The 17,104-nt window shown below is 47.4% G+C and overlaps 6 protein-coding genes across 8 annotated transcripts; 2 read left to right on the forward strand and 4 right to left on the reverse strand.

The window, feature by feature from the left end:
- Nucleotides 1-1,680: 1,680 nt before the first annotated feature.
- LOC120453640 lies at nucleotides 1,681-4,302 on the reverse strand. Its single transcript, XM_039638434.2, has 2 exons — nucleotides 4,105-4,302; nucleotides 1,681-2,034 (listed from the first exon to the last, which is right to left on the reverse strand). The coding sequence occupies exon 2, from the start codon at nucleotides 2,030-2,032 to the stop codon at nucleotides 1,757-1,759; it is 276 nt and encodes a 91-aa protein (XP_039494368.1). The 5' UTR covers nucleotides 2,033-2,034; nucleotides 4,105-4,302; the 3' UTR covers nucleotides 1,681-1,756.
- Nucleotides 2,424-3,044, reverse strand: LOC120453639. The gene has a single exon (XM_039638432.2). It carries the CDS (start codon nucleotides 3,001-3,003, stop codon nucleotides 2,692-2,694), a length of 312 nt encoding a protein of 103 aa, XP_039494366.1. The 5' UTR covers nucleotides 3,004-3,044; the 3' UTR covers nucleotides 2,424-2,691.
- A 1,090-nt stretch (nucleotides 4,303-5,392) lies between the features above and the next one.
- LOC120454303 lies at nucleotides 5,393-5,770 on the reverse strand. The gene has a single exon (XM_039639501.1). It carries the CDS (start codon nucleotides 5,768-5,770, stop codon nucleotides 5,393-5,395), a length of 378 nt encoding a protein of 125 aa, XP_039495435.1.
- Nucleotides 5,771-6,756: 986 nt separating this feature from the next.
- LOC120451294 (WD repeat-containing protein 20) lies at nucleotides 6,757-11,812 on the forward strand. The gene is made up of 4 exons (XM_039634847.2): nucleotides 6,757-7,823; nucleotides 9,006-9,194; nucleotides 9,260-11,200; nucleotides 11,287-11,812. Exons 1-4 carry the CDS (start codon nucleotides 7,260-7,262, stop codon nucleotides 11,344-11,346), a joined length of 2,754 nt encoding a protein of 917 aa, XP_039490781.1. The 5' UTR covers nucleotides 6,757-7,259; the 3' UTR covers nucleotides 11,347-11,812.
- A 495-nt stretch (nucleotides 11,813-12,307) lies between these two features.
- Nucleotides 12,308-14,227, reverse strand: LOC120451295 (protein YIF1B-A). 3 transcript variants are annotated; one of them, XM_039634851.1, is made up of 4 exons: nucleotides 14,116-14,227; nucleotides 13,248-13,786; nucleotides 12,808-13,194; nucleotides 12,308-12,747 (listed from the first exon to the last, which is right to left on the reverse strand). In XM_039634851.1, the coding sequence occupies exons 1-4, from the start codon at nucleotides 14,135-14,137 to the stop codon at nucleotides 12,514-12,516; spliced, it is 1,182 nt and encodes a 393-aa protein (XP_039490785.1). In that variant the 5' UTR covers nucleotides 14,138-14,227; the 3' UTR covers nucleotides 12,308-12,513. The 3 variants fall into 3 exon arrangements, with proteins under 3 accessions (XP_039490785.1, XP_039490782.1, XP_039490784.1); XM_039634848.1 differs by having other exon boundaries at nucleotides 14,089-14,227; XM_039634850.2 differs by having other exon boundaries at nucleotides 14,104-14,218.
- Nucleotides 14,228-14,692: 465 nt separating this feature from the next.
- On the forward strand, nucleotides 14,693-16,271 carry LOC120453554. The gene is made up of 3 exons (XM_039638307.2): nucleotides 14,693-14,867; nucleotides 14,930-15,952; nucleotides 16,016-16,271. The coding sequence occupies exons 1-3, from the start codon at nucleotides 14,801-14,803 to the stop codon at nucleotides 16,045-16,047; spliced, it is 1,122 nt and encodes a 373-aa protein (XP_039494241.1). The 5' UTR covers nucleotides 14,693-14,800; the 3' UTR covers nucleotides 16,048-16,271.
- Nucleotides 16,272-17,104: the final 833 nt, after the last annotated feature.

Below are 17,104 nucleotides of genomic sequence, written 5' to 3' on the forward strand. Positions count from 1 at the left end.
TCCTACTCCCTGCCCCTACTCCCGATCCTCTTCCTGTTGTTTGCTGTCACTCGAGGACGACGCTGTCTGGCTGGCTGAATGGCCAAATGGGCGGCGTGCTGTTGTTGTTGCGGCCCGTGTTGTAATGGTGAGGCATCAATATCTCATTTGTATAACATATCGCAGTCAATATGAGACACGTGTATAAGTATCTAGTTTACTCTGTGGTGGTCTTGGGCCCCAGTCGAGTTGGTGGAGGGGGGGGTTTTCGGGGTCCGTTGCATGTCATTGTAATGGTATCATGCTGTAACAGATTTCTGTTTACCTTGATTTACATATGAAGCGGGTTGTAGGTGGTTGTATGGTTGGATGACTGGATGGTTGGATGGGTGGTTAGGTGGGTGGGTTGGGCTTGGCACACAAGCCGCAACAGAGCAAACAAACGACACTGCTGCTCACTCCTTCGCTGTGGCACGTAAATAGAAAAGAAAACACTTAAGCATGCACTTAGTCTTTGCGCCTTTCACTTCGTGTCGATGGCGATGGCAATGGCGATGTCGATGGCTGTGTCGCTTTGGATCAGGACATAGATGTATATTGGTATATTGGTATGGGTGTGGCTGGGTGGCAGGATGCGGGCGTGTGTGTTGGCTGTGTTGTGTGCTACCAACTGCGATTTATGCAAATTTGTTTGGCTGCTGAGCCAAGCCCGGCTGTCGACTTTTTGTTAACAGTTTCGGTTGCCTTTTTCTTTCCTTCTTGCTTTCTTTCCTTCGGTTCTGGTGTGTCCTGTGCGAGTCCTTTGTGCTGCTGCCTGCCCCTCTTACCGGTCTTACCCACTAAGCAAATAAAGTTATTTGCATGCGCAAGTAAATCGATTTGTGTATATCAAATTGTGGGGCTTCAAACAAAAAACAAAATGAACGTATAGAAGACACAAACACACACTCACACTCAGAGCTGAAAGCCAAACAAAAGCGGAAAAACAAAGCTTACCGCTTTGCCGCAGCTGCAACAGGAAGAACGTAAGTGAAATCTGGATCACACGAATCGCTTAATATTGATCGAACACCAATGACCGCACACATTCACACACACCCACACATACACACACTTTCGCTTTAAATTCAAATACAATTAATTAAATGCTGTTGGCCGCTTAAGCGCCGCTTGATTCCAAATTTAATTGGGGCATACAACAAATTTCGCAATTACATTAGGCGCCGGCTGTTGAAAATTTCGGGGGGGGGGCGGAAATAATACCCGAAACTGCCACAAAGCTGGCTACACATTTTGTTTGTCCATTTGAGAGCTTTGCGCTGCAGCTAATTAAAAATTATTAAAACTAGCGAGAGAAGTTAAGTCCGTGCAGCTCAACGAGGACCCGACCATGGGAAATTGCCATCATGTCAATTTACCAAATTGCGCAAACAAACAGGGGGCAGCCCCGTTTTCCAGCCCCCATCCCGCATTGGAAAGGACACCAAGGACACTCCACCACCCGCACGCACATTTCGTAATTGTTGCACGTATGGTGTATGGCGTATGGCGGCACAGAAAAACAGAAGCAAATCCCTGCCAGCATCAACATGCGAGGCGGCCACCCGAAAGCGGCTTATGTCCTGGCACCACCACCATCACCACCATGCCCATGTCCTTCGAGCAGCGGGCCACGCATAAATTAAGCAGCACTCAACCGGGAAAAATCGAAAAGCGCTTTTTAATTATATTTTCGACAATTTGTTTCAATACATGCGAAACGCGCGCACGGCGTGTTTTATTTGCGCGGCTTTGTGGGCGGATCCTGCGGTTCGGTCCACTGCCAGTCCTTCCACTTCACGCACCGCCGCTCCCGGTCGTAGAACAGCTCGTTGGCCGGGCAGCGGTGCAGCTGGGCGGGTCGATCCCGATCCCGATCCCGCACCTGCTCCTCCTTCGATTTCCCACTTTCGCAGTGCCAGTAGGCGGTGGGGTCCCAGAAGTGGCGGTAGCTCTGCCCCACTTCCTCGGGACTGCGACAGCCTGGTTCTCCGTTGTAGTCCCGACCAGACATGGCTGAAAGTGAGAGGACGCAAATTTAAGCACATTTGGGAATCACACTCTGATATATTCAAGTTTTTCCCATTGACCCACATAAGTTAAGCTTATCAGCTGGGCAACTAAATAAAGCTTAAGCCGCATAATTGTATATAAATAAATGTATTTTTAACCATATTTTACAACTTTGTAAGCACGCGTTAAAAAAGTGAGAAAAGTCGGAATGTTTTTCCGCACTCGTAACACCACGCAAATATTTTTTAAAATAAATAATTTATTATCAATAAACAAAGAGAAAAGTGCGGAGACAAATGTGTTTACTTTGTTTTAAGTGCTTTAGTTTAATGCCCGCACAAACACAGTTAACCATTAAGCTAAAAAAGTGCATATTTCCCATTCTTTATCTCTTTTGCTGGAATGTGTGCATTTTTATTTACGAATTAAGTAAAAATTTCCATTATTTGAATGTCTGACATTACAGAAAACATATTTATCTGTGCAAATTCTTTGTGCTTATCTTACGCGCGCTAGTTAGTAACTAAGTTATTTGTCAAATAAATTAACTAAATCTTTACATTTACTAGACTTTGACGGACATTCTTCACTTTTTGACACATGATAGGGATATTAAATTTGATTTATTTTGAAAGAGCGTGGAATGCTAAATCTCCAGTTCTAGGCAGCAACTTCGGGCTGACTGGGCGGCTGGACACTGGGAGACCACACCCACTGGGCCCAAGGAACACAGGCCTTGGCGGAATCCAACCATGCAGTGGCAATGGGACACTGGGCGAGGGTGGCGGGAACGCCCTGGGTGGAGCACATCCAGAAGGCGCTCTTCAGGTAGAAGTGGGCATATAGTGCCACCTCCACTTCCTCGGCCGTTTGGCAACCCGGCTGACCCGTGGGCTTGGCCACAGCAGCGCCGCTGCAGTAGGTGGAGCAGCCAAGGATTAGGAACACAGCGAACAGAGGCAGGAACTTCATCTTGAACTAGGGGTGGCTTTCGTTGGACTGACCTATGCTAATCGGTGGAACGCTTTTTATACACGCCACGGCTAAGCGAAATCTTATCGAGCGGAACTGAGGTGTGATGCTGTGGTCGCGATAAGCTCATCTGGTATTAATCCCCCCCAGCAACCCACTCTGCTCTCGCATTTTATGGCGCTGTTTGTTTGCCCAATTGTTGTTTCTTCCGCTCGAGCCGAGCTGGATTGGAACTGGCCAGGTGGGGCGGATGGCGACCCATCCTGGCCGAACTGCTTGCATATTCATGACATCAACGGCAGCTGTAAATTATTTTCTGAGATAGCCGAGGCAGGCCGCAAACAAGCGGAGGAGCAACGACGATGTTGCCTCGCCTGGATACGCTGGCTAATTAATTCAAAACACTGCCTCAAAGGCATTTTTGGGACTGGGGCCAACAAATTTCACCTGGCTGCGCGGAGGGAGGAGTGCGCCTTAAGCCACATTACGTCCTTCGTCCTGGCGCACTTGAGTAATTGCCACAGTGCACTGCACAGTGCAGTTGGAGTTGGGAGTTGGGAGTTGGAGTCAGAGTTGGTGTTGGTGTTGGGAAAAGGCCTCGTTGCCGCCCTTCTTGGCCTTTGTTGCTCAGTTTTGCGGATTGGGCTTTTGTTAGTTTTGGGCCATAAATTAAATCGGGTTATTAATGTCTGCCATTAAGTGAAGCCACCGGGAGGAACGGCACTTTGCTGCCTGCAAAATGCCCACTTCCTGCCGCCGTTGTCCTTGCCCCCAGTGATTTATGCTAATTCGTGTGGCATTTGTAGCATTTCCCCGAGTATTTTGAGATTTTCAAAGACAAGACATTATTTTGCCAGCGCACGCAGGTAGAACACTGATTTCAAATTCATCCGACCACTCAAAAGCTGAAACCCAATTATTTGGCCTACTATTTTTTTTCGACCACTGTCAGTTCACTTTAAAATGTACTTGCAGCGTGATTAAACGGAATGGAAAACAAAGAGGAGGGCTTCAATGCAATTAAATATATTGCGTATACGTCACGTATGCTAAAATTTCATTTCACAATTTTTATACCCGCTCCCTTTGATTCGCACTCACTCTGTTTCTGCTCGCTTCCCTGTTTGGCTGGCGGAAAATTCTTTTACATGCAAATATTTTGTTGGTTCTCGCACGCACGTCGCCCGAAAGCTTCGAAAGCGAGAAATAAAAATTCAATTGAATCGTATTTTTTCGCCGCTTATTGATGTGCTCGGCGGCCTGACAAAGCGTTTGACTGACAACTGTGAAATGAAATAAAATTCTCGCACCAAATGCACGGGCGAGTGCATCAAAAATAGCAAAATGGCAACTTATTGCCAGACAGAGCGGACAGCAAAGGGATTGGGTCGCCACCAGTTGACTGGGGAGCACAGAACGAGTGCCCTCCACACATATTGATTTATGACAAATGCTTTGGCGGCAGCACCGTAAAGGGGGCGTGGCACGTCAGTCCAAACCGCTTAAATGCCGTCAGAAGCCGCGCGTTAACAATTGCAACTGTAATTGCAACTGGCCATCGGCGCATCATCACACCGCTGCCATAAAAATACACGCCAAATCTCCGACATCCGGGCACTGAGAGAAATGAGTGTGCCTCGAGTGCTGCTCATAAAAATGATTCATCCAGATATGCAACTCGCGACACTGAGATATGCGACTTATCGCTCTCGCGATTCGTGCTCTTGACATTGGCCAGATAAAACCACAAGGGGGTTCTTGGGGACATGAAGAGATATACTGCCCCTAAAAATATTTGGCATCCATCACTTCGCTTGCCTTATTGGCTTTGGTTGCTCTGCAAAGAGCATTACTAGAAATAATTTGTATTTTTGGCATTTTACGTTCAAACAGCTTTTCGGGCATTTCTAGTGACATAAGTAAAAATAAATAAATAGCTAATTAAGTTCTTGTCTCTTTAAATTGGCTGCGCCGTATTTTATTTTTCGTAAATTATTTGCTTAAATTATGTTAAAGAGCGTGACAAATTATTTAAGCTTAACAGCCAAAATGACCCCCGTATTTTGTTATACAAATAGCTGAGCCTAGAAAACTAATAAATTAGCACGTATTTAATATTCCCATCGAAGCAATTTGTTTTCGTGCATTTAAAATGCAAATGCTTATTATCCCATATACGTGTGAGTTTACATTATTTTGGTTATTTTACATGTTTACCCAACTTTAACATTTTTTGAGAGCCAAAACTAAAAAAACAATGAAGAGTAACGACATCAGAAAATGACCAATTTAATCTGTGAACCAGTTATAATTAATGTTTTAAGCAGAAGTGTGAGAAATCTTTGCAAACCCATTTCTATGGCCAAGAAATCTGGACTTCCTTACTCTCCTAACACGGCACATATCCAGGAGGACGACTGGGTGGTTCCTGACACGGCTTCCACTCCCATGCGGTCCACGGCACACAGGCGTTAAGGTCCTGGTCGAATCCGGTGTTGGGCTGGCACTTACGGAGTTGGGCCTGCAAACCGATGTCGTTGCAGAGCCAGTACTTGGTGGGGTCAATACAATAACGCTGGGGGATGTGCAGCTCCACCGGGTTGAGGCATCCCGGCTCAAAGCTGTCGTTGCACAGCGATCGGATTCCGGACGGAAGCAGGAGCAGCACAAGGCAGCAGGCGAGTGGCAAGAACGAGGCTAATCGGATATAATCAGCTTTAGTCCTACGAATTGACAGCGAGGGCATAAACTTACCTTGCGGATGCATGGTGTAAGTGAAAGTGGGTGTTTAGCCGGCTGGTGGAGATGCTTTTTATACGAACACTCCAGCCCTTCAAGTGGCCATTCTTATCAATCGCTCTTGATTGATTCGAGTTCGATGCGCTGCTCGAGGTCGTCGCTTGTTTGCCCATTCCACTTGGTCAGACTACTCGTAAGCTGATGTGGGGGGAATTCCTTGGGTGACAATGCCAAGACAAAAGACATGTGTCCCAAACGAGATTTAGCTGGGAACTTCAATGCAATTGGCAGTGCAAAGTAACAAGAAAATGGGAGCGAGTAAAAGGCGAAAGGGCGGCAAAACAGCAGCTTCATTCTTCTTCTTCACTGGCCAATTTCGCAGGACATGCCAAATGCATTTCCGGCTAACACCACACACACACACAATGGCAGTTTCTAAAATAACGCAAGTCACTGGTTTCTGTCGAACGTTGTTTATTTCGTTGGTTGTCCATTGATGGTGCAGAAAAACCAAATAATGGGAAAAGGTCAAGAAGGAAAATAGATAACAGGAAAGCCATTTACAAATGAACAATATTAAAGTTTAAACCCATATAACTAAATACTTTTAAATTAAAGTTAAGAAAACATTATTATTTTCTTAATTACTCCAAAAACAAATTTAATTTAGATATTCTACAAATTCAAATTACGCGCCACACTCTTCAGTGCTGCCCATCATTACCGCCGCCTGGCACCATTGATTGTAATCTATTTTTGTCAGTCTGGCAGCTATCATTAGTAATAAATTGTTTCCAATGATAACAATCGCAAATATGTTATACATACGGTGCTAAATTGTTTTCTATATTTGTTTAAAAAAGTTACAACAAAATTTAATTTCAAATTTATTTAACTTTGCATTAAATCGCTTAGAGTGACCAGTCGCTGAAGCGTTGGTAATCCACACTTACCAAGCTCTTGGTACTAACATCGATATCAACGCGAACATCGAAAAATATCGACGGCAAATATCGACGTTTTTTCACATCGCTAAGCCCAATCAGAAATTAGAAATAAATTAAGTAATTTGTGCGGAATAAAAGCGAGCGTGCGGCCGATGCGATAACCGCGATCCCCGTCACCCTCAACCCGCCGCCACCACGCCGTGATGCAGGCAACCAGCGCAGTGGCCGGAAAACTCGGAAAACTTGGCGAACGCAGCTCCAACGGCAGAAACAACAACAGTGCAAGCACAGCCCCACAAAAGTCGGTGTAGTGAAGGAATTAAATCTAATTATAACAAGAAAACAAGCGAAGGGCAAGCCCAACCCCACGGCGCTTAATTAGTGGCGACAGCCAGCGTTATTTGTGGCTGGATAGGAGCACCTGCAGCGCCCGCAGAGCCACCACTAGCACCACTGGCACCTGGCATTCACATGGGCTGAGTGCCGAGTGGAATTGGTGGATCGGCGAAGGCGAAGGCGCAGCAGCAGCGTCAGAGGAGCAGTGGAGCAGGAGCAGGTGCCGCACCAGCGATGGCCAACCAACTGGACGCCAGTGTGAAGGACGACCTGAAGACGCAGTTCGTCACGCGCGAGGGCACCTACCGCCTGCTGACCCTCTCGGAGTACTCGCGGCCCAACCGGGTGGGCTACAGCAGCAACCAGAGCTCGCCGCAGGTGCGCGTCTCCATGGTGACCCTGCCCAGTCCGGCGCAGGGCAAGCTGGGCACGGATGGGGGCGTGGGCTCACCTCTGGCCGGAGGAGGCGGAGCAGCAGGAGGAACCACCACCACAACGAATGGCAGCTCGCCAGGAGCGTCGCCCACAGGAGCGGCTGGAGGCACCACAGCAATATCCAATGGAGGCGCCGGCGGTGACAGCAACTATAGCCACAGTAACCACAACAGCAACAGCAACAGTGCCGGGAACAACACTGTGGAGGCGCGTCTAGGTGGCGGCATTTCCATGCACTCCATGATGAACGGCGGTGTCGTCGACCAGAATGGTGTGGCAACAAACCAGGTCCTGGGAGGCGATCGCATATGCTTCAACTTCGGACGAGATCTCTACGTTTACTCCTTTCGGGGAGCCAAGAAGGTAAACATTGTTGGCCAGAGATACGTCTCCATCCGCAAGCACGTGACATGGCGCAGATTGGGGTGGTGCTGCGGGCTTATCACACCAGAGATAGAGGCTGCCGGCAATTGCATTCAAAGCGGATTGCACCAGCCAATTGGCGGGGGCTAAAATACCTTGCCATTTGCATGCAGTGTCCCCCCAGTGAGCTTAATTTGTTCCATTTCGAGCGCTTGATGATCAATTCGCTTGTTTGGCGTTTTTATGAATGTTTATTGCGCTCGAAGGCAGCGTATTCAGCTCATCCCTGCGTGCGGATTACCCTACCTTTTGTTTGGAACCCTCGAATGCAGCAAGGGGTTGGCCTTTTGACCAATTATCAACGCAAGCACCTGTTCAATTGCCAAAGTCGATAGCATTCTAGTCCATTCTAGTCAATAAACATTCCGATAGAGTAATCCTGGTTCGACTTTCGCCCATACGAATTGCTCATCGCCTCGCTTGTGTTTGCCTTGTTTCCGCGGCCCAGCAGCTGTTTCTAATTCTTTGGCATTCTGTTCAGCAACAGCTTGCGATTCTCCTTCTGTATTTGTTTTAGCTGGGCTTCTTTGTTGCCATAGTTATATGCTGGCGAGAACTTGGCAGGGCTTGCATGGAGCTATTCCCACCTGATTCCGCCAACAAGCTGCTAATTTCCACTCCGCTTTCCAAATGTGTTAATTTCCAATATTATTTCATCCCACTGGACGTCATCTTCCATGCCAATCTTAGCGCAAACGGAAATATTTTGACTTTTATTAATATCAATATTTCATAAGCAATAAACTTTAATCGTTAAAATTATTATTATTCCGAGTTAGCACAATTTCCAGTTTCTCTGATGCTTGCGATGACTTATATTTCTGTGATTTGTTTATACACACTCATGTTCAGTGGCATCTAGTTACACAGAGCATCGAGTTTATGATGCCCCCATCTTAAATTACAAATTATAAATATTTCCAGCCCCACCTACATCTTGTACTCCCCAGATATTATATAATGTTTTTAAACTTGGTTTACATTTTTTTTATTTAAACTCTTTGAAGATTTTCTAGCTGCGAACCATTCACTTTAGGTTTATAATAGGAAAACGTAATGCAATCCAGAACGAGCAAGATAAACATAAACAGATGATAGTGACTCTTGTTGACTTACTTTCAGGGCACGGAGATGAGCAAGCCGATCGATAAGAAGTTCTACAAGGGCACCAATCCCAGCTGCCACGACTTCAACGCGAGCACGGCCACGCCCACGGGAGCGCCTCTGCTGGTGGGCTTCACTACAGGTCAAATCCAGCTGGTCTCCCCGCACGTTGGTCCTCGGGAAGTGAGGAAGCTCTTCAACGAGGAGGTGAGTGTTCTAACTGATAGTTACCATTACAAAAGCTAACTGATTACTGAGTGTCTCTCTCTTAGCGACTGATCGACAAGACCAAAGTGACCTGCCTAAAGTGGCTACCCAACTCACCGCACCTGTTCCTCGCCGCCCATGCCTCAGGTCACCTGTACCTGTACAACGAGGAACTGCCCTGCGCCGCCACAGCGCCCAGCTATCAGCCCTTCAAGCTTGGCGACGGCTATACGATACTCACCAGCAAGTCCAAGACCACAAGGAACCCGCTCTTCAAGTGGGTCTTCAGCACCGACAACTGCTGCGTCAATGAGTTCTGCTTCTCGCCTTGCGGCTCTCACCTGGCGGTGGTTTCCCAGGACGGTTTCCTGCGCGTCTTTCACTACGACACCATGGAGCTGCTTGGCATCGCACGCTCCTACTTTGGCGGCTTCCTCTGCGTGTGCTGGTCCCCCGACGGCAAGTACATTGTTGTGGGTGGCGAGGATGACCTGGTGACCGTGTGGTCGCTGCACGAGCGACGAGTAGTGGCTCGCGGCCAGGGCCATCGGTCCTGGGTCTCTGTGGTAGCGTTTGATCCGTATACCACGTCGTACACAAACTGGGATGGCGGTGACTTCAGCGACGATGAGAATCAAATGAACGAGTACTCCCATTCGCGAGAGGCGCGCTTCTCTGGAGATTCCACGGCCAATGGTGGCTTCGAGGGTTTCGACCGGAACTCTACACCCGTACACGCTGCCCGCAACGGGCCACACTCGGCCTCCTTTCGCTCGGACGCTTCTTCGGCGGAAAAGCTAATGAGTTATAGACTTGGCTCCGTCAGTCAGGATACGCAGATCTGCCTGTGGGACATCACGGAGGACGTGCTTCGACATCCATTGGTGATACGGCAGCGGGCAAACAGCGAAAGGGGCTATCTCAACGGTGGTGTGGATGAAGAGCCGGAAGCAGAGGACGGCATCAAGGTAATCCGACCAGTGGCCATGTCTGGTCAAGCGGCTGGACAGCAAGCGGAATCGGGCAGCTGTAGTCCAACACGGGAAGCAGCGGGCGGAGGCGCAACAAACGGTGCCGGCGAGCACAGCAATAGCAGTTCCAGCAAGTTCTCAACCGCCAACTGTACGATATCCTCACAATCCTCGCCCGACGACTGCGACACCGAGGCAGCCACTCCCGCCTCGACTTCATCGAATGCGGGCGCAGGTTCGGTGGCTGGAGCGGCAGCGGGAGCGGCGTCCTCCACGAAGCAGAACAACCGCAACCACGGCACTGGCAACTCAATCAAATTCCCCAACTGCATCAGCGCCACCAAGTCGGACAGCATTGACGGAGGCGGCGGAAGCGGGAGTGCACAGAGGTCGTCGCAGACTACATCGGGATACAACAGCAAGACTTCCAACAGCTCGAACAAGTCCTCCAACTCGGGCAGCGGCTTCAGCGCCTTCAACAGCCTCACGCAGCGTCTCTCGAACTTCAGTTTCCTGAGCAGCTCGGAAAAGAAGGCCGCTGGCTATGAGGGAAGCCATTCCACGGCCCATCGTCAGCACCGCAAGGCAATGAGCATGCTGAAGAGCTACAACCAACACAACCACACTGGCGGACACAACAACCACAGTCAGAGTAACAACAGCAGCTCCTCCAACTTTGGCCACTCGAGCACTCTGGATTCGGGTGCGGCCGGAGCCATTGGCAGCAGCTCGACGGCGCATAGTTTCGGGTCTTTGAAGCTGAGCAGATCCTCGCACCACTCCTCATTGGCAACGGCCGCCCATGCGTCGGGATCTGGAGCGGGCTCTGGCTCAGGTGTAAGCAGCTTCGATCCCATGCAGCTCATCGGAACGCCCGCCTGCCCCCGTTTCGATGAGTGCCCACTGCTGGAGCCGCTTGTCTGCAAGAAGATCGCCCACGAGCGGCTAACGGCGCTGATCTTTCGCGAGGACTGCTTCCTGACGGCGTGCCAGGATGGATTCATCTACACCTGGGCGCGGCCAGGTCATGCCACGGTAAGTAAGACATTTCTCCCAACATAAATGAAATCCTTCGACTTGCAGTGGGTAATAATAAATAATGATATATCCTTCTTTAATAGCACGCCTCTCAGCACTTGTCACCTGGACAGACGGCGGCGCCCGGCGGGACGGTAATTTAGTTCAATAAAGTGGACTTGGTCAACTATCAGCGTAATCTTGTCAAGCAGCAGGAGCAGGAGAAGCAGCAGAAGCAGTCGGTGATCTAGGTTAAAGCTAGGCGATTGATTTCGGTAATTTATTGATAGGAGCAAGAGTTTTAAAGGTTTTTATGTTGCGTATTTTGTATTCCAAATGTAGCCTAAATGAGTTTATGAACCACACACAGACACACCGTACACACGTAACATATATATATTTATATATATATATATACGATATATAGCTATGTACAACATAACTACGATCTATACGCAGCATCAGGCAACAGAACAAACGTATATGTTTAATCTAAATTATTAGTTGTAAATGTATTATTTTTTTAGTACGTGGAATTTGTTGAAAACAAAGCAAAGCATGTTTATAACTATTTACTAAGTGCTAGCCTACACTACACACGATAAATAAAGCAAAAGAACGAAGAAGGAAGCGAACTGCATTAGCGAACTAAAATAAACAGAATCAAATAGAGGAATGAGAAGTGGACGTTTTTTCACATTGTGCTATGTACTGAGTTGCAGTCGAGGCCCCAAACTAACCAACGACGAACTATCTATGTAAACTCACGAACTAACCTAAAGTAGGAACTGTTATCATTACTATTACTATGGATTCGTATGCCTTTTATTTTTTGATGCAAGCCGAGTGCAACGTTTTAGCATGCAGACGCAGAAGACGACAACCGAACAAATTAGACTAAATGCAGACAGGAACCGGAAATCGGTGATCGGAAATTTGAAATCTGAAATCTGAAACCCGAACCACAACAAACATTTCACACATATATTTTATAACGAACCAGGAGAAAGAATCGGCAATTTGCGATGTTAGCCAATAAGTTAACAATGAGCCGAGCAAGCAAAACCAACCAACAACACGTTACAGTAAAAAGAGACTAAAATTTCAATAAAATTATATAAAAAATTAGTTTTCATAGCTGGTATTTATTTATAAAATGTGTTTGTTTCTAACAAAAATATGCTTCTCTCGCTCGAATCTCAGATGAGACAACCACAAACTTCATGCTGCAAATGACAATGCCTTGGCTCCGGAACCGTTCGGCATGTGAGTGGGCATCCTGGCCCCGATAAACTCAAGGAGTATGCAAATTAACCTATCAAGCCTTTGGGTTAGAAGGTCTTCGGCACCGCCAGCACCTCCGCCTCTGGCAGATACAAGTGCTTGGAGAGCAGGAAGGCAAATAGCGCCTGTCCCGCGACGACCATGAACAGGAAGTAGAGTTTCCGCTTTTTCCCGCCGCTGTAGTCAAATTGCTGTGGATTTCCATACGGATCGTAGTTGATGGCTCCACTGGGCGCAGCCGGGGAGTTGTCCTGCAGCAGTTTCGTCCGCAAAGTACGGAGCTAAAGAAAAGGGGTGGCATACTTGATTGCTGTACAAATGAATAGCAATAGCAAACTTACCAAGAAGAAGCCGAAGGAAAAACTGGTGTACGCCAGCGCAATATAATATCCAGACTTAAAGAATAGCGTGCTAACCATCAGGCAGACCACTATATTAACGTACTTATAGCCAGTAAAAGCCAACAGATCCAAAGTCTTCAGACTCGTCTTCACATTCATTACGTACAGAGCTATGGAGTAAATGACCAATTCGAAAATGCTATATGCCATCGCGCTAGAGGCCTGAATGCCAAGCTGTTCCGGCGAAAATCGCTTTTGCATGCCCAGCAACAAACCCGCTACGATCACGTATGTGATGTAGCCCATCGTGGGCAGATAGAGATCCGGGGCATTAACGTCATATCGTGGTTGCACTGGGTGTTCTTGGTCGTAACGCAGAGACCAGTCCTGAAAGGGGAATGTAAGTTATATGGTTTCTTCGATTGTGTTTCACCACTTACCTTATGGATATAGGGGAAAAAGAGAAGGCGCAACTTCCTGCCCACGTAGGCGTTGTCCACAGCGAAGTAGTACTTGAGCTTGGCTACGGGCACCCACTTCTCGAACTGATTCTCCATGATCTGCTTGCCCTGATCCGCTAGCTTTTGACCATACTGCATGGCCATGTCTTGCACGATGGGCTGCTGGAACATGGCGAACTGTGGGTACTGTCCACTTGGTGGTGCTCCAGGCTGAGGTCCTCCTATTCCATAGGCGGGTGGAGCAGCCGCCTGTTGAGCGGGTGGTGCTCCATATCCGAATCCGGGCTGCTGTTGTGGTGGCTGCTGCATGTGCTGCGAAGGCTGGCCGAGATTGGGATCGAAGCCATAGCTGTTGACCGGCGCCGGAGCAGGTGCTCCGTACATATTGGGATCCAGTATACCGGGGGCCGAGGGCGGGGCCATGAAGGTGGCGCCACCGCCCATCATCGGAGCCGAGGGTCCCATGGCATTAACATCACTGACACGCTTCGGTGGCCTTGGGCGACCGGCAGCTGAGGCTATTTTGGGACAGAGCAACCATTAGTTAGTGCCGGAGGATCAATACGAGACAATTGGGAAGCGGGGAACACAGGCACTCAAGCTACACACGCAGCACGGAACGGAAACGCAGGGCAGGCATAGAAACTGGGAGATAGGATGCAGTGGAAGCCAGGAGCGGCGCACAAAACGGGGTAACGTGTAACGTAAACAGTGACAGCACTCCGGATTCCGATTCCGGTCGGTCGGCGGCTGGGGAAATTCCGGAGTGGCTGCACCGGACATCCTTCGGGTATACTTGCTTGCGTAGCCTGATCCTTACAGTTCTCCCACTTACGGTTCCGCATACCCGGATTTGGATTGTAGTTCATCTTCCTCGATCAGTAAATTGTATTCAAAATTTCTGTTTTTAACACATCACCATAAGCATTTTGCAGTGTGACCGGAGTTTATTGTTTCGAAATACCGAGGCCCTCCCGCCTATCAGAATATGTGCAATACAATAATTAAAAGCCTAAAAGTTTTAATAAACAATAAATAAATATATAAACCCTTGTTAATTTTCTATATTTCTATATTTAATATATTTATCTTCATTCCGGAAACATTTTTATTCTATATCATTATACGATATTTTCATTTGTACGCTTGTGGATTTCTAAGTAGACGAACATATTTTTTTTGCTAAAACTGCGAAACTGCATTTTTGCATTGGGTGAACTATGAGTTACAGAAATAACATACATTAAGCCAGTGGATAAAAAAACATATAAAGAGGCAATTATAGATTGATTACAGTTAAAAAACAAACTGTTTTTATAAATTTTTAAAGGGTGATTTTCTACTCGCATAAGTGGAAAAGGCCTATAACCAAAACGAAATGAATAGCAGGGTGACCAGGTGTCTTTGTCGCCTGCCATCTGGCAACACTGCCAGCACACTTTAATTTTTAGCGCATTCAGCGGCGCAAAACAAAACAAATTTGATTAGTTAAATAATTTGATCGCAATTAATTAATATATTAAGTCAAAGTTATGGAGAACGCGCTTAAACGGCGATCTCTGACGCTCAGCACGCGTCTCCTGCAGAAGCGCCACAGTGGTAAGGATTTCCCCTCCCGAAGAACCATGAATACCAATTAAAATAATCTTTATTTTCCATAGCTTCACCGCAGAGCGTGCGCCCAGGACACAATGTAAGTGTATCCTTGGACACACCCGGCTCGCCCAACTCCTCAACAGTAGTGGGAATTACGTCCGATTTGGAGAGCACTCCACCACACAAACACAAGCCCAGCTTGGATGACAGTGTGGACTTCTCGCCCCGCCTGGACATCAGCCTCTCGCCCAACTGCCTCTTCTCACAGACGCTGGCCACCGAGAGTCCGGAGGTGGGCTGGCGCTGGAACCGGAGCAGCAATGCCACCACGGACAGCGGCTTCGACTCCGCGGAAATAGGCAGCTTGAGCCAGCGGGAACGACGCCGGCAGATAGCCTTTAAGGGCGTCGAGGATAGACGCAGCCAACTGGACAATGAGCAGTGGCGGGCACAGCAGATGCGGGCCAATGTTCTCCTTAAGGAGCGCTGTGCTAGGCTCAACAGCCAGTTGGAACAGATAGCTGTGTCCGAACCAGTAATGCCACACAAAACTCCCACAGTTCCGCCACCTGTTGCTGCTCGCACAAGATCAGCGTGCAAGAAGGCTATCCCAGAGCCAGTGCTTCCTCCCACAGCTGCCTCCGATCCAATGGCAGACTTCCTCAACGATTCGGAGACGGATCTCTTTCTGCTCGAGGCCTCCCAGCAACTGGAGTCCAATATAGAGCACAAAGAGCCTCCGAAACCAAGCTCAAGCACCACACCCACTAGGCACCATACGGCAAAGCGACCCTCCTTCTACATGAAATTTCTGGAAGACGAAAGCGAGGGCGAGGACTGGCTAAACGCTCTAGAAGAGGCAGTGCAGCAGGCCACAATGCCAAAGAAGCCGCGTACCTCGCTGCAGCGGTACAAATCAATGCCAACCACAGGGGATTCGTCTAGCGGAGTGTCCACCCTGACCAATGTGACGGCCAATTCAAATGTCTGCACAAGTTCGTCCTCCGCATCTGGATCAGAGCTTAGGGACACTCCGCGCATCAAACGGCATGCCAGTTCGCACGCCCTGTCCCCAGCCACATCGCATGGTAAGTGCCAACGAAGTTAAATATTTGTAGACCAAAGCAAACTCATCATTTCGTTCCATGCAGCGCGCGGCAAACTCTTTGGCAGCCGGAAATGAAACCCGATAAGGTAACCAGCCCCTGAACACAATCAGCTTCCCCTCAGCGAGTACCAATTGTGATGAGCAAAGTTAGATTTAAGATTTTTCGTTTTGTTTCGCTTGACTGGCGTGCCCCCTTTCTTGAGCATTCTGTATACGAGTACGCTAATTGATTAATGCAGCTCTAAAGCGTCTTTGAAAATGTTAATTTAAGGCTAATTAAAAATTAATTGTAATTTAAAGCAGGTCCCTTAATATTCGCATCGAATGCTTGTGCGTTCGTTCGGCGCATGCGACTCGCCATATGTTCGGCATTATCGGGCCGCGAACGCGCCGCCCACCAGCACAGGTGGCAGGACGGACAGGTGGATACGACTGGTCGCCGACAAGCAGTGAATTGTCGTCCCCCGGTTGAGCTTTCATTCACGGATAGGAAGCTCTTTGACTGCGACAGCGTTTTAAATTAATTGAAATGTAGGCGAAGGATTTCTGTTTAAATATTCTGACTATGGTTATCTATATAGGTCAGTTGGGTTTTTTCACGACTTCGAGCTGCTTGAGAAGCATATAATGAACTTAACAAAATTAGCATTTAGTTACACTTGTTACTTAAGTACCAAAATTCCTCACCATTAGTTATGGTCGATCGTTTTGCAATGAATATTTCGTTTTTCTCTTTTCCACTATTGATAAACCTATTGAAATATTCTTAAATTGAAAATACTATAAAGATGTATTATTAAGCTTGATGTAACAGCTTACATTACGGTTCTTTTTTTTATATGTATGAACAATTTAAGACACAAGCCTTAATAATCTAGTGTATACCGAAGTATTTCGTATTTTCCGTTTATATTACATAGGTTGTACCGAAAAACAAATAAAAACTGCAACTTATTGGTGACACCTTATGATGTATAGTTTTAATTAAAAATTATTTAATTTTAGCTAAGTTTTGAACTTATTTATCTCTTAAGTTAGTTTTCCATAAACTTAAATGGAATTTCCATTTATTCTTTACCAATCAAACGTACATTTCCCACATTTAATTTATGAGGAGTTCATAAAATGATGT

The sequence above is a fragment of the Drosophila santomea genome, chromosome 3R, assembly GCF_016746245.2.
Source record: "Drosophila santomea strain STO CAGO 1482 chromosome 3R, Prin_Dsan_1.1, whole genome shotgun sequence".
NCBI lineage: Eukaryota > Metazoa > Arthropoda > Insecta > Diptera > Drosophilidae > Drosophila > Drosophila santomea.

Bases quoted from the DNA above. Each gene is read 5' to 3' on its own strand.
- LOC120453640 (XM_039638434.2), bottom strand. From the start codon at position 2,032: ATGTCTGGTCGGGACTACAACGGAGAACCAGGCTGTCGCAGTCCCGAG.
- LOC120453639 (XM_039638432.2), bottom strand. From the start codon at position 3,003: ATGAAGTTCCTGCCTCTGTTCGCTGTGTTCCTAATCCTTGGCTGCTCC.
- LOC120454303 (XM_039639501.1), bottom strand. From the start codon at position 5,770: ATGCATCCGCAAGGTAAGTTTATGCCCTCGCTGTCAATTCGTAGGACT.
- LOC120451294 (XM_039634847.2), top strand. From the start codon at position 7,260: ATGGCCAACCAACTGGACGCCAGTGTGAAGGACGACCTGAAGACGCAG. The intron at 7,824-9,005 runs GTAAACATTGTT...ACTTACTTTCAG, and splicing joins CCTTTCGGGGAGCCAAGAAG to GGCACGGAGATGAGCAAGCC. The intron at 11,201-11,286 runs GTAAGTAAGACA...CTTCTTTAATAG, and splicing joins CGCGGCCAGGTCATGCCACG to CACGCCTCTCAGCACTTGTC.
- LOC120451295 (XM_039634848.1), bottom strand. From the start codon at position 14,137: ATGAACTACAATCCAAATCCGGGTATGCGGAACCGTAAGTGGGAGAAC. The intron at 13,787-14,088 runs GTAAGGATCAGG...GTCCCAAAATAG, and splicing joins GAACCGTAAGTGGGAGAACT to CCTCAGCTGCCGGTCGCCCA. The intron at 12,748-12,807 runs GTAAGTTTGCTA...CCTTTTCTTTAG, and splicing joins TTTCCTTCGGCTTCTTCTTG to CTCCGTACTTTGCGGACGAA.
- LOC120453554 (XM_039638307.2), top strand. From the start codon at position 14,801: ATGGAGAACGCGCTTAAACGGCGATCTCTGACGCTCAGCACGCGTCTC. The intron at 14,868-14,929 runs GTAAGGATTTCC...TATTTTCCATAG, and splicing joins CCTGCAGAAGCGCCACAGTG to CTTCACCGCAGAGCGTGCGC. The intron at 15,953-16,015 runs GTAAGTGCCAAC...CGTTCCATGCAG, and splicing joins GTCCCCAGCCACATCGCATG to CGCGCGGCAAACTCTTTGGC.